Genomic DNA, 13,943 nt, shown 5'->3' with positions numbered 1-13,943 from the left:
CCTTTGAAGCTTAGTGTATATTTTCCCCTGACCTCGCCTGACTGCCCGCGCTGCCGAGTTGCCTCAGGGGACATCTTCCATATGCTGTGGGGATGTCCCCACTTGACCCATTAATGGTCTGAAGTGGTACACCTTCTAGCCGCAGCCACTGACCACACTTTAACCCCTTTGCCCCAATTTTGCCTTTTGGACATCTACCCTCGCCCTGCCAAATACAGAGTCAACAATTACTTCATTGACCTGGCCTTGGTACTAGCTAAGAGTAAGATCACTATGATGTGGAAGAACGCCGACGGTCCCCAGATTGAAAGGTGGCAAGCAGACGTAATATGATGGTCAACAAGGTAGTGTAACGCTTTGCTTCATGAAGCACACCAGGGTAGGCACCCCTCAGAACAGGCGAGGGCTTGTGATGTAATTCTGAAAGATTTTCAGGGAGATGAGATAGAAAGTATAGATGAATCCACTGGCTGAATCTCCTTCCTGTAAGGCTCTCTGCACCCTGATATTTGACCCTTCGGCTCTGTTTGCGACTCCCCTGCATTCATTATAATTGAATCTCACTGTTGGGCTCCACTCCCATTGCATAATATTATTTTAGAAGTGGCTACTCATATCATCGTTGCCAGATAACTTTGGTATTTTCTTGAGAGTGAAAAATGGGGGAGGGGGTGCTGCGGGAGGGGCGTGTTGGGCTTGCGTGATCACTTTTGATTCTATTACCTCAATATGCTTGCTTCATGTCATGATGTAGACTACCATAACCGTGGCAAGCCTTCTAGCTCATGAGTATATGCCTTGAATTGCTATTATAATGTCATGTGTGTGTTGCATTATTGATTTTTGTTATTTTCGGGACTTCAAGTTCCATTTATTGGTACTGAATATTACATGGGAGCACTGATGTATAGTGTACAACAGAAAGCGCTGTTATACGTCAATTCAATAAAAATCTGCTTAAAATAACGAATTTTTCAGAAAACGGTAGACCGCATCATCCTGCCCTGTCAGCTTTCGAATCCTCATAGAAACGGGTACAGTGTTGTAACTGCCTTATCAGGTGGGCACGTGAATAGTCTCAGGCCTGCCGACAGGTCAAGTGTGACCTAACCAATGGCATCCCGCGAGCTGCCAATAGCTTGTGATCGACCTGTTACCGACACCTGGTCTACATAATCTGATACTAAGCCATATTTTGTAAGGATTTACAAAAAAATATATAAAAGGTATCACAAGTGGTTGTGCCCTTGGGTGATACATGTGTCCATCTGCCCATGGACACTGTTAGATCACTTGCAAATGACGTTGATCCTGACACTGCCCTGATCTAGCAACTATTGTAGGAATTGGTGCTTATATTCAGATGCATTTATGGATGCAGTGTTTAGGATTGCAGAGAACATGCTATAATGTAGAGTACTTTGAGCTCAATGTCAGCTCAGTTAAGATCCCCGGCATGCGTTGGGAGCCCTTCCAGGCCTACATACGAAGGGTCTGCTTCTACATTTCAAAGCAGTATGGTATACTGAAGGCCATACGAAGTCACCAAGGCAAAGGCAGATTGGAGCTCGAGATTGGGGCTCTGGAGGCAGGGGCGGTGCCTCCATAGGGATGTGGGGGCTTTTACCCCCCTGATCTTCCCACTGCATCACCGAAATACAGTGGGACGACCGGAGGGCTGTGATACCTGAACTGTAGTTCAGGCTCCTACAATCAACAGCTGAAAGGGGCAGCTGAAAAGCAGAGGCACAGCCCTGTAGGTGACAGATGAAGCACTGTGTTTTGCCTGCTCCAGCCAATCCTAGCAGTGCTCTTATGCTGTTAAGCATTATCAGCAGTAAAAGAGCAGTGTTTGGATTGGTTTGGATGCCATTGTCCAGCAGGAAGCACGAGGCAGGAGGAACTTCAGATGTAGGTGCCCTGCAGAACATCGTCAAGAAAGGTAAGGTTATTTTTATGTTTGATGATATTTTTTTTATCTGCCCACCACTTTTAAAATGTAGCAGTTGCCACTGTCTGGAGGATGCTTACAAAGGTGAGAGGAATTTGCCACAATAGGGAAGTTGCAGGGAAAGATTCTTGATTTCAAGAAGGTGGCAGAGCAGGAAAATGAATTCCAAAATAAATATGCTGTATTCAGAAGCTCTGGGGAGTTGGAGAGGTCCAGGTGTACACTGGCACGCCTCCTGCATAGACAGGGAGGACAGGCAAAGTTGGGGCAATTGCTGGCTAAGATGGAGAAATATTTGGGTACAACCCTGAAATTCTCAATGCCTTTTGGAATGTTTAAACTGAGCATCATTCTACTAGAACCAGCTGCTCGATGTGAGGTACTTGCTTTAATAGAGAGGCTACAATGGCATTTAGCCTAGCATTCAGCTCAGCTGATCACGATAGCCAAAGTAATAGCTACAATTAAAGATATGCAGAGCAGTAAGGCACCCGAGAGTGCACGGAGTTAATAAGAAGTTTGGTCAGGTATTGGCCATATTTGAGGAGACTAGAGAGAGCAGGCCACTACCCTCATTCCCAGTCTAAAGTGTGATGTAGTGTTCTTCCTCCAGACCCTGGTTGTTAATTAATATGACATATAAAATACCAGTAAAGTTGATTGATAGGAGGTTCCTTCCCTATATGTCAGTTTGGTGCTTTTAAAGCCATCGGGATTCTTTATGGACAGCCCTGTTGAAGTTCATTCTCTGGTTGCGGAAAAGACGTTCAAGTAGGGGGTTCTAGTCATGGTCCTTTGTAGGGTGGGACAGAGCGAAGGCATCAGAAGATAGATATTGTATGCATCACCTCAGGCTAGCTTTGGAGTAAATGGCTTGTTATCAGGTCCCCTCGTGATCTTGGGGGCAGGGCATCCGATTTCCGGTGCTGTTGGTGTGGAAGGTTGGGTTTAAGATGTGTGGAAGTCTGCATCTTTGGATGAAGACAGGTGCAAGGATCAATCTCCAAACAGCACTGGTATTGGTTGTATGGGGTGTATTGCTGAGTGTGAGTTAACGTTCATACATGCTGTATTTTTAACCCTGTACCAATTTGTTGATCTGTCTTTTCATGTTTAGATTATGAGAAAATTAAAATGAAGTTTAAAAAAAAGAAAAAGATCTGCAAATCGCCAAGGATTCCATGGTGACACTGATGGCAGAACGTTGAGTAGTGATGAGGTGGGGAAGAGGTCCGATCCATCCCAGCAAAAATGGCTAAAATATATAGGCCCTGATTTGGATCTTAGCGGATGGGTTACTCCATCACAACGGTGATGGATATCCTGTCCGCCAAAATATAAATCCCATAGGATATAATGGAATTTAGATTTCGGCAGACAGGATATCCGTCACCGCTGTGACGGAGTAACCCATCTGCCAAGATATAAATCAGGCCATTAATCTATTGTAATAAAGAATTTGAATTATACATACATTTGTTAACCAGATCGTCTGGACCCAACATTATACAGCAACCGCTTCAGCAATATCTCCTGAGCTAGAAAATAAACTTGAAACAGGCAACAGCCCCCAGGGCCAGCTAAGACTGCCTAACAAACTAAATAGGCATTACGCTGCAGCAGGTTAATGGGCAGAATAAAGAAAACGTGAAGTGGTGCAATGAGATGGAGAAAATCAGATGATGAACAGGGTAATATGGTAGTGATGAACTCATTTAAATGGGACAGCAATTGCTAATGATGGTATTAGTTTGTGATTTCTTGCTTTGGGGGTACAACAATAAAATTAAAAAAATTCCATGGATAAGACATTGGTGAGTTACCTGGGCACCAAGAGGTCTATGAAAACACAGGTAAGTTCCATGTTAAGACCATATTCTTACAATTTAAGACTTCAAGAACATCAGTACTTTTCTGCTGGAGGCATGTATGACAGCATTACATCATCATTCAGGCTAGGAATGACTACTTTAATATAGTGTACATAAGTGTGTTACGTAGTTCCCCTTTTCAACTGCAAATCGTTCAAAATCAGGTTTATAGAATTGAGTCTGAGGGGCTTATTTGGACTTTGATGCATGTGGGACATCGGTGAGTGAGTATACACTTTAAATAGAGGGACATGTTACCATTGTTGGAGGGTGTCTGCTAAACTATAACTACCGTAAGATATCCAGAACCATCAAGCTCAAAATAAAACTTACGTGGCGTACTCTGCTGAATGCAAAAAGGAGGCAACTCCTTTTTGTTAATCAACCCTCACACACCCTATTAGTGTCATGCTTCATCATCGAGTTCACCCTGACTCCTAAAGGTCAGGGTGGGCTTGACCGTATTTCAGGGAGAGCTTAGGAGATGTAGGCCAGGGGGTCTAAAGATAAAAATCGTACTACGTTCCCCAGGTATCCCTTTATTTGCGGGGATGTAGCGGATATTAAAAATATATAAAAATATGGATCTTTTTGGAAGTAATGGTCCTATGGCCCTAAGAATATGCCAACATATTTCAGTCCTTATAAGTGGCATGCTCAGTCCTGGGCTTCCTTCAGGGCAAAATAAGATTCCCTCTCTGGTGTCAGTTAATGATTTTTCCTATATATTTGTGTTGACGGAACAGAAAGCTGTTCCCTCATGAAAAAAATAGAGGGCATACTTATCTCTCCATCTGAAATGAACGCAAAGATTACGCCCGAAAAAGACCCATATTTGTATATATTTATTTTGAAAATCCGCTACGTCCCCGCGAATAAACGGATACCTGGGGAACGCAGTAGGATGTTTATCTTTAGACCCCTGCCCTACATCTCCCAAGCGCTCCCTGAAATACGGTTGAGCCCACCCTGACCTTTGGGAGTCAGGGTGAACCCGATGATGAAACATGACACCAATAGGGTGTGTGAGGGTTAATTAACAAAAAGGAGTTGCCTCCTTTTCGCATTCAGCGGAGTTCGCCACATAAGTTTTATTTTGAGCTTGATAGTTCTGGATACCTTACAGTAGTTGTGGTTTAAATTGGGAGGGTGTATCCACTTCCTTAAATACCTCTCTTACCCCTCTATGCCGGTGGAGCACCCTCCTCCATCACGTGTGGTTAGCAGGGTGTCTGCCAAACTCGAAATATCCTGCTAACTCTTGCAGAGATAAGCAAAAAGCTTCTATCATAGGTAAGCTTTGCTGGCTTTCAGTAAGTCCTGCTTTGTGCCGAGTATTTGAGTCTGCTCTAGGTTATATGAAAAATCTTATCAATCCAGATCAGCCGCTTGACAAGCACAGGGCAAATTGGTAGTTGTTGGAATGCACGTTGCAGAATTGTAAATAATTACTTTGCAAAGTTACTTTGTTGCCAATTGACTCATTTGCTTTTAGTTCGATCTACTCCTTGTTTTCTTTTTCACATCATAAGGATTTCACTATACACTGGTGATAATAAACTGAATAATGTTCTTTTATTCAACTGTGATTGAGTGTAACGTGTTACTGTACGCTTCCTTGAGTCGGTCTAGGTTTGAGAACATTCTCATAAAAACTTTCACTCTCGGAGACCCGGGTATAATAATGTAGATACAAACTATAGTATCCCCCTACACATTTTGGATTAGTAGAGAAAGCGTTCCTAGGGGTGCCTAGATTCAAATGTGTAGGAGATAGGGACAGAAGCTTTGTGACTTGTTGGGACATCTTACAGCTCTTGTATTTATGTATGAATGATTACATGGCCATCCGGAAACACGTTAAAAAAACTATGTTATTCTTCTCCCTGCGCCACAGTATTAAAGCTATTTTGCATCCTTGAATAAATCAAATTCCCTTTTGTACCCATTTTGGGCATGGATGCCCTCACAGGTTTTTAGCGCTTGGCAAATTTGCATGAATTTGATCAATGCTAAAATTAACAGAACAAACAGGCAGCTCATTGCTTCTTGCGGTTCAGTTCAAAGATTGCCCCATTTGAAGCACACATAAGATGACTTATAAATATCATCAAGGCATGACATGGTGAAAGCTTGATACTATGATGATACATTAACCCAGGTCTCGATTGCGACTAATTTTCTGGAAGTCAAGCCCATCTCTCTCCAATAGCAGTCGAGAATACTTTAAACGGGCTGAGATTTAACACAGACAAATCTAAGGTGATGGCAGTCAATTCTGCAATACAAAGCAGACTGATAAAAGGTTAGATGCCCTGGATCGTGTTAATGCCGGATGCTGCCTCGCTGTCGGGTTTGATCAGCCCATGAACCTGGATAGTCACACCTGAACGATGGTCCTGAAAGCTCTTTCCTGCTACAATGGGTTGTTGGCAGGTGGATCCTTCATTCTCAATGAAGGTTTAGAAAAGAAGCACTGGCATCAATTCAGGTACATAATAGCAGTGATCTAAACTGGGAAGCGTCCATAAACGATACACATTAACTGCAGGTTTTGTCGAACAAGGAGACGATTGCACTAAAGAGCAGGAGCCTTCTGAAGCACCATCTGCTTTTTGCTGGCTCTTCAGTTACTTTATAGTCTTGTTTAGCAGGATTTTAGCACAACCAATTGATTTTGTGGACATCCATTTCTTTCATATGAGATGGTCCTTCTAACAGCAATAACTTCTGTTAATTAACCTTCCTGCAGTTACAGGATAATCTGCACGTGAGGGCACACAAGGGTGGGTGGGTGATTAACAGACGATAGCTCTGTTCTTCAGGTAAGAGCAATAAGTCTATTAGCAACCTCCCACCCTCACTCAAAATGAAGAACGCAATGGGAGCAGGAGCTGCCTCTCGCCTGGAGCATGGGTGAGAAGTAGCGACTCCATTCTCCTCAACCCTCCTTCTACCTCCTCCATCGAAGCAGCCATTTCCGAAGTTGCTGTCTGGGCTCCTTCCTTTGCTTCCCTGAAGGGGTGTCTAAGCCCTCTGCCACAGAGAAGTAGAAAATAAATAAACACGTCAGTTTGCGTTTTTTCTACTTTTCTGTGACCGATTGAGCTTCCTCATAGGCAAAGCAAGGGGAGGTGCCCGTGAGGATGTGTTTCTAACAGTCGATGGCAGCATCCGCCCTATGCCTCAGGAGGGAGCACAGTTGGCCTTTACTCAGAGCGCCATGGGCAAAACCGAATTTGGCGCCCCACCCCTCTACTCATCCTCTTTAATTGTCTATGTATTGGAAATTTGAGAGGAGGAGGAGGAGGATGGAGTCGGCAAGGTTAAGGCGCACCATGAAAAAGAAACAAAGCAGAGAGGGGCATCAACAGCCTTGAGACAAAAGTGCTTAAACACTATTTTATTTGGTCTAAGTCGGAGGGAGACTGTTGCAGGGAGGTCCAGCGCCCCTCTGGAGGTTGGCGTCCTGGGCGTTGGCCCAGCTTACCCCTGCTAGAGGCGGGCCCTGGCTTGTCCCTCTGCGCTTCTTATTCTCCCCAGTACCCACCCACACCCCGGAGGACAGAGAGCTGGCAGCACCAAATGATCTCTGAACGGCCCTCTAATAGAAGGTATAATCTATAACAGACCCTTCTATTTGACTGTCCAGCAGCAATCTATCAAGATTGCAAATTACTGTATCCAGGTGTCTGAATACTATGTAATAACATCTCTACACCTCATATCCACATATTTCGTACTCATTCACACTGGTGCCTTTTGCCTCCAGGTTCTGACTTGTTTTCTAACTGCTCAGATCTTAAATTTTACCGCATGAACACTTGGACGTCTTTCTATATATAAATTGACGAGACCCTCGTATTTGTGCTGTTGTGGAAAAGAGGTCCCTCGATTATGGGTCTAGACGTGGGAAGGTGTATTCAGCTAACATTTAATTGTTCCTGATATAATTAAAGGACTTGCCTTTGTCTGACACATTTAGGTGTAACTGAACTTCATTTCTTTCGCTGTTTGTATTTCAGGAGCCAGAACAGCACTTGCCCACTATGCCAAGGGCACTCGCGGCTCGCTGCTATTGGAAGGCGGATGGCAGAGACAAATGGGAAACTGAGTGACAGCAAAAGGTAAAATATGGTTTTGAGACAAATGATACGTTACGCAAACAGCTGTGTAAACTCCCAATGCAACTTGGTGAGACCACACCAATAAAGGGAAGGGTAAACAACAGGTATTTTCTAGAACACAGTCTCAAAAAGGGCCAGTTGTCAAGTTCTATTTTTCTTTAAGGCAAAAGAAAATGAAGAAAGCTCAAATTTTCCTCCACGATACTGTAGTCTTCGGTTCTGCAGTTGACTACAGACTCTACCATGCTAATAAAAGGTGCTTTGCTCTCTCAGCACACAAGAGTTCGATGCAAAATGTGGCACGGCAGACAAAAGTTGCAAAAATTCTCAGTCTATCTCAGGGCTTTGACAACAGCTTCACTACAGACCAGAAAAAGTTGCAAAAATTCTCAGTCTATCTCAGGGCTTTGACAACAGCTTCACTACAGACCAGAAGTCTATTTAAAATCCTTTGTCTTCAATTAACGTGGCTTAGGAGTGCGTTATTGGCAAAGGAGGTGCCCCAATATCGGTTAACTAGAGTTAATCGAAACGCATACCTTTCTCTTCTGATCCCCATGGTGAGGTAGGTGGGCAGGGGCAAAAGAAAAACTCCAACCTGAGTCCATCCTTGTGGGACAATCTTCTCCTACGTGTGCGCCAAATCCCTCTTTATAAGACCCAGGAAAAGCCCTAGCGGCCATCCCTTTGGTAGTCCGGAGCCTATGTCAGTTGTGTACTAGGCATGGACTCTGTCCTGAAATTATGCATCATTCGTCTTCAGTTTGTCACATTTGTTTTTATGGGCTCTCCTGTACCGCCGTCGTGATTTTTGTTAACTTGACTAAGAGGCGATTCAGTTCTTCTGGGCCCCACATGAAGAATAAAGCATAAACAATGTATCCTTTTCAAATATTAAAATGACATAAGTTAAGAAGGAAAACAGGCTTACAGTGCACGTCAAAGGCGTTGAATATCAGTCTTATTTCCCCGTAGGTCTGCTGAGCTGCAGTCTTGGCACTCATAAGTTTTATAAACTCTTCTAAAAACACACCTAAGAGAGAAGAAAATATTCTAGTCTTAACTTTGTAGTTGTTTCATTAGACGATCATCCCGTCCAGAAACCGGCTCCCAGCAGCAGTCCCAGAATTTTACCAAAAACATTACAACTTGAAAAACAACTTTACAAACTGCATTACAACTTAAGAAACATGTAGGAGCCTCTAGAACTAAATGTTAACAGTAAGAATTAATCCAGCATAATTGAGTCAAAATAGATCATTTCTCCTCTGAGACAAGGGCACATGTGGGTACGAACAATTGGCCTTAAGTCTATAGATTTTAAAGTCATTTATTCAACAGCAAATGCGAGTGTTTAACATTCATATAATCCCAATAGTTCTGCCTATGTATATTTATAAAATGATCCCCTTGAGAAAAAAGCCATTTAAAAAACGCTGACTGTTAAAGAAGCCGTACCACCCGATTCAAGAAACCTCAACTTGCAAAAGAAAATATATTTAAAACCTGCGCAACACCTGCATTTGTTTTCTGTTGGCCTACTGAGGAAAATGTGGCATTGAAATTTTAGAAACATGGCTTTTAATAAGATTAATCTGAAGAGGTTTCATTGTCGTGCTAGCTATCACACTCAACCCACTCTCCAAGGCGTATGGAGTAAGGCGTATGGAGTAAGGCGTGCCTCGGGGGCTGCTGGGAGGACACTGCTGCCTAACCACTTCTTTTAAGGACTTGTAGCACACACTTGACAAATAAATCCAAGTCGGGTATGCATTTTATGTCTGGCTTAGGGACAGCGTTAGCTGTTTCACTAGCCTCATGCAATCTAAAAAAACATAATTAAAAAATATATATAGAGGGGCTTTGGGTCAGTCTTCTTCATCCACTGATCAGTTCAACTGCCATTCACAATTTGCTTTCTCCCACCACACCTTACATCACGGGGTCAGCCCACATCAGCCACAAGCTCACTTGCATTGCAAGTGACGACATTTGTTTAACCACGTGCACACCGACCTAAAATGTGCACTTCAGTGCCAGGGCTGGTGGACGATACTTTAATTTGTCACTGGATTTCTTCTTTACACTTTTTGTTTCTTAGTCATTCTTCAGTATTTAATCTACATGTTTAGGTTACAGTAATTAAAAGCACATTGTATCTTTTCTTCACACCAATAGGAATCAATTTCCTATGATGTGCATTAAAACTAAAAAAGGTTTGTATACTTTGGGTAAGTACACTTGCCCTTTAGAAAGCACAATTTGACTAGGTCTGAGGAGACTTCCACCGCGCTCCGCAGAGCTCCGCAAGCGGCGGAGTGAGTAACGTCGCACTGCTCGCACTGCTTTTTAGCGCCGGGTATTTGTACCGTGCTGTACAATTAGCATGAATGGCACCACATACAGCGCAAGAGGGCGCAGCTTCTTTCTGCCACTCGGTTAGGTGTTCTACTCGAGCAGCAGCTTCCTCAATGCAAGCAGTAGGTTTTGCCATGCAAGCAGTAGCAACCTGCCATGACTGATCGCGTTGAGAAATCTCGCTGGAAGGTGGTCAGTGTTGGATTTTCCTCGCTCGCACTTGCCAACTTACCATCGGCAAGCAGCAAGAAAGGAAATACTCCGCTCTGAGCCACTCCGCAGAATTTTGGGAACGGAGTGGGAAAAACTCTGCAAGTGGAGTGGAGTTTACCGCCCAGTCCTAAATTTGACTAGTGCTGGTGAGATACACACCCTGACTCTCAGGTTCTACACCTCTCTGGTTCTTCTATTTTGAATCTTATGCTGCCGCCTATTGGCGCAAGATGACACTTAAAGATCATTTAAGTTCACATCGCTCATTTCGGCCAGAGCAGCATCATTCATACCAGCAAGACATTCTTTGTCAATCAGAATTAATAATTGCAGTTTGAAAGATAAAAATAGGTCTCTCTTCAGCAAGAGCTTGTGATTTACATGATCTCTTACATATTTTTCTCTTGAAGAAGACAGAGGGAGAGGTGATAAATTGGGGGGGGTTATATATTTTGTGAGCGTCGAGGGGGCAGTTAAAGTAGGCAAATAAATGGGACTGAAAAAAAACAACATCCTTGAAGTATAACATTTAAGTCTTAGCTCAGTCAAGATCAATCTATTCTTCATCAAGTGTTTCATCTCCAAGAGACAAACACAGACCGCCCCTCAACTTTTCCCAGCTACATTCATATTGTATGCATGGAGTACCACTGCTAGTGAAATCATATATCTGCTCAAAAGAAGGAAAGGAAGAATGAAACCACGTGCAGATCCACAAACAAGGCAAAGCAGAATGCTGATTGGTTCATTTCTGGTGTCCTCATGCTCTTCTCCACACCATTCATAGCACACCTTCCGTTTCTTCCAAGGATCTAATCACAGCAGCAAAGCTTCACCTAGACTAGACGAGGTCAGGCACTGGCTTTTTTTTAGCAAACAGCAACAAGCAGAGTCCAATTACTGACAAACATCTCTTTGTGCTGGTGCAGAGAGTTCCTTTAAGACTGCAGACATTGTAGCAGTGCCTGGCTTGAGGATGTCCCACTTTCCTTTGCAGAACTGGCAGGAAGTCAGGGTAGTGAGAAATTTAAGGTATCCTTTCCAATTCAATTTCTCCTTAGCTATAAGCAGACAGCATCTTCCCAGACTTTCTTCCAGGTTTTTTGTAAATCAGGGAGGAGGCTAGCAACTGTTTGGAGATAGATGAGAGACAAACAGAGGGGAGGAAGGGGCAGTTCAGCACAGAGCAGACGTTTTGGCATAATTGATTGGTGGAAATTCTGGGAGGGTGTGATTACATTCCTCTAACCGAACAAAGATCTCGGCTCAGACCCTGAGGGACTGCAGCATGCAAGATTCAAGTCTACAAGGTAGGCTAAGACAGCTGGGAGAGAAAACATTTTTGTGCAGCTTTTAATGTGTTCTGCATTGTACAATACTAACCCTGCAAGTGGTAATGGTCTTCACCACACACACAGGTACTGCAGGCTGCCTCCCCTCCAGGGGTTCAGATGAAAAGGCCTGTGTTCCCGTACCTATAATCAGCAGCTATCAACCACTAGTCCTTTCATAGCCTGGTATGGAATATGGCAGTTGCCACCCTTGACTAGACGAGAGAGTACACTTGCAGTAACCTAGAGGAGAGTAGTGAGAGAGTAGCGAAGAGTAGCAGGGTGCCACAGCTTTCTATCACATGTGAAAACATTCATCACCACCGTCTTGAAAGATCTAACAAGATGTAGTTTAGGTGCTAGCTTGTTGGCTACTGCTCTAATACAGAGACCAGTCCATTGTCCGCCTTACTAATTTGATAGTTATCAAAAATATCCCAATACCTAGCATTAAGTGCTGTGGACAAAGCAGTATTTAAATAACTGCCAGAGCAAGGGTCATTTTTGTCATTGCTTTCAAAGGGCACAAAGGTGACGGTATTAGTGATGAATTTAAGATGTTATGGGCAGTCCCACCACTACCTTTTCGGTAAACACTACGATTAAACCCACTAAAGTGAGCAGTTCATGTAGTGATGCATCTTAGTAAAATTGTCGAGAAGTGTCTAAAACATCCAGAGAAAATTAGTAGAATGTTTGGTGATGTGATAGTGCTAAAAACCAGCCCCTGTATACTCATTACGTAAGATCTGAGGATACGAGGGGTCTACAAAGTTAGGACTGTGGTAAAGCTCTTTCTCACGTGCTACATACAAGTATAAGAGGCATGATTCCTCGAGTAATGAAGCCACCTCAGAAGCTGTCTGCCCCTTTCAGAGATGAACTGTGAACTAAAATCAGTGCAGACAAACTTTTCACACACAATAGGTTGACAGTCCCTAAACATGTATGTTAGAAAAACCCACTCCCACACCGGAAAGGGTGGTGGTAACGGGGTCCTTCCAGACATACACAGTGGTAGCTTGGCTCGAGTGGTCAGGGGTCAGGCACCGTGTTAAGCATACGCAATACCCACACAATAACCATGCGTGCATCCGTTCCAAAAACGACACTACACCTTAAAAATTATGAAAATATCTCTGTGTTTATCTTCTTTTCTCTTAGTTGCTGATTAAATAAATAACAATACAATCACAGAACACAAGGCTTTTCCTTACAAAGTGCAGGTCAAATAAATAATAACACTTTACAGGTGCAATAAATAGGTTCAGGTCAAATAAATACTGTGAGGGAATAAATACTGTGCAGGAATAAGTTAGCTCAGGACAATAAATACATTACAGGAATAATTTAGATAAATACAATAAATACAGTACCCCCAATAAATAATATCAGCCAACAATGACATTTGTAAAATCAGATCACATTTTAAATACTATGGGCTGATTTGGCCCAGTCACAGCTTGTGGTTAGGTGGATGGCCTGGGGGTGTCTCACCTAGCTTGGGTAAGGCTGAGGCTAAAACTGAGGTAGATCAAGGGTAATCTAGGAATCTGGCTCTCCCAAACTACACAACCCCTCACACAGGTCACTGTATCAGTCTCAGTCCACCCCTGGCACTCCCAGGCTGGTCCTAACACCTCTTTATCCCCTAGGATGGTCTCTTAGGGCTCCACAGGGCCTTAGGCGCCCTCTATTCCACTTACTGCCCCTTTTATGAAGCTCCGACGCCGCTGGAGTCGTGTCGACACCGTGAGGCGGCTCCGGTTCGATGTCGGCGGCCTCGGCTCGATGTCGATCTCCGATTCGATGACGTCGGGCAGTCTTGGCTCGATGACGACTTCGAGCGGCTCCGGTTCGATGACGTCGGTCGGCCTTGGCTCGATGTCGACTTCCGTCGGCTCCGGAGTGCGATCTCCACTCCCGACCTCCGGTGCTCCTCTCCTCGGGTTCCGGCGACTCCGGAGTGCGACCTCCACTCCCGACCTCCGGCACGCTTCACCTCGGTCTCCGGCGACTCCGGAGGGCGGACTTCACTCCCCCGTCGACGCCGCTCACTTGACCTCAGGTGTCTTCCTCCTCGACCTCTGGT

General features: G+C 44.0%; 1 protein-coding gene across 2 annotated transcripts in view; it reads right to left on the bottom strand.

The window, feature by feature from the left end:
- Window positions 1-13,943, bottom strand: part of EFCAB11 (EF-hand calcium binding domain 11) — a 644,575-nt gene that overhangs the window by 301,938 nt on the left and 328,694 nt on the right. For both annotated transcript variants that reach the window (XM_085628048.1, XM_085628049.1), the window contains exon 4: window positions 8,881-8,982. In XM_085628048.1, the coding sequence (XP_085484174.1) occupies window positions 8,881-8,982 (102 nt within the window). The remainder of the gene's footprint in view (window positions 1-8,880; window positions 8,983-13,943) is intronic.

This window comes from Triturus cristatus, chromosome 9 (assembly GCF_964204655.1).
Source record: "Triturus cristatus chromosome 9, aTriCri1.1, whole genome shotgun sequence".
Lineage (NCBI taxonomy): Eukaryota > Metazoa > Chordata > Amphibia > Caudata > Salamandridae > Triturus > Triturus cristatus.
This window is presented reverse-complemented; position numbering and strand designations above follow the sequence as displayed.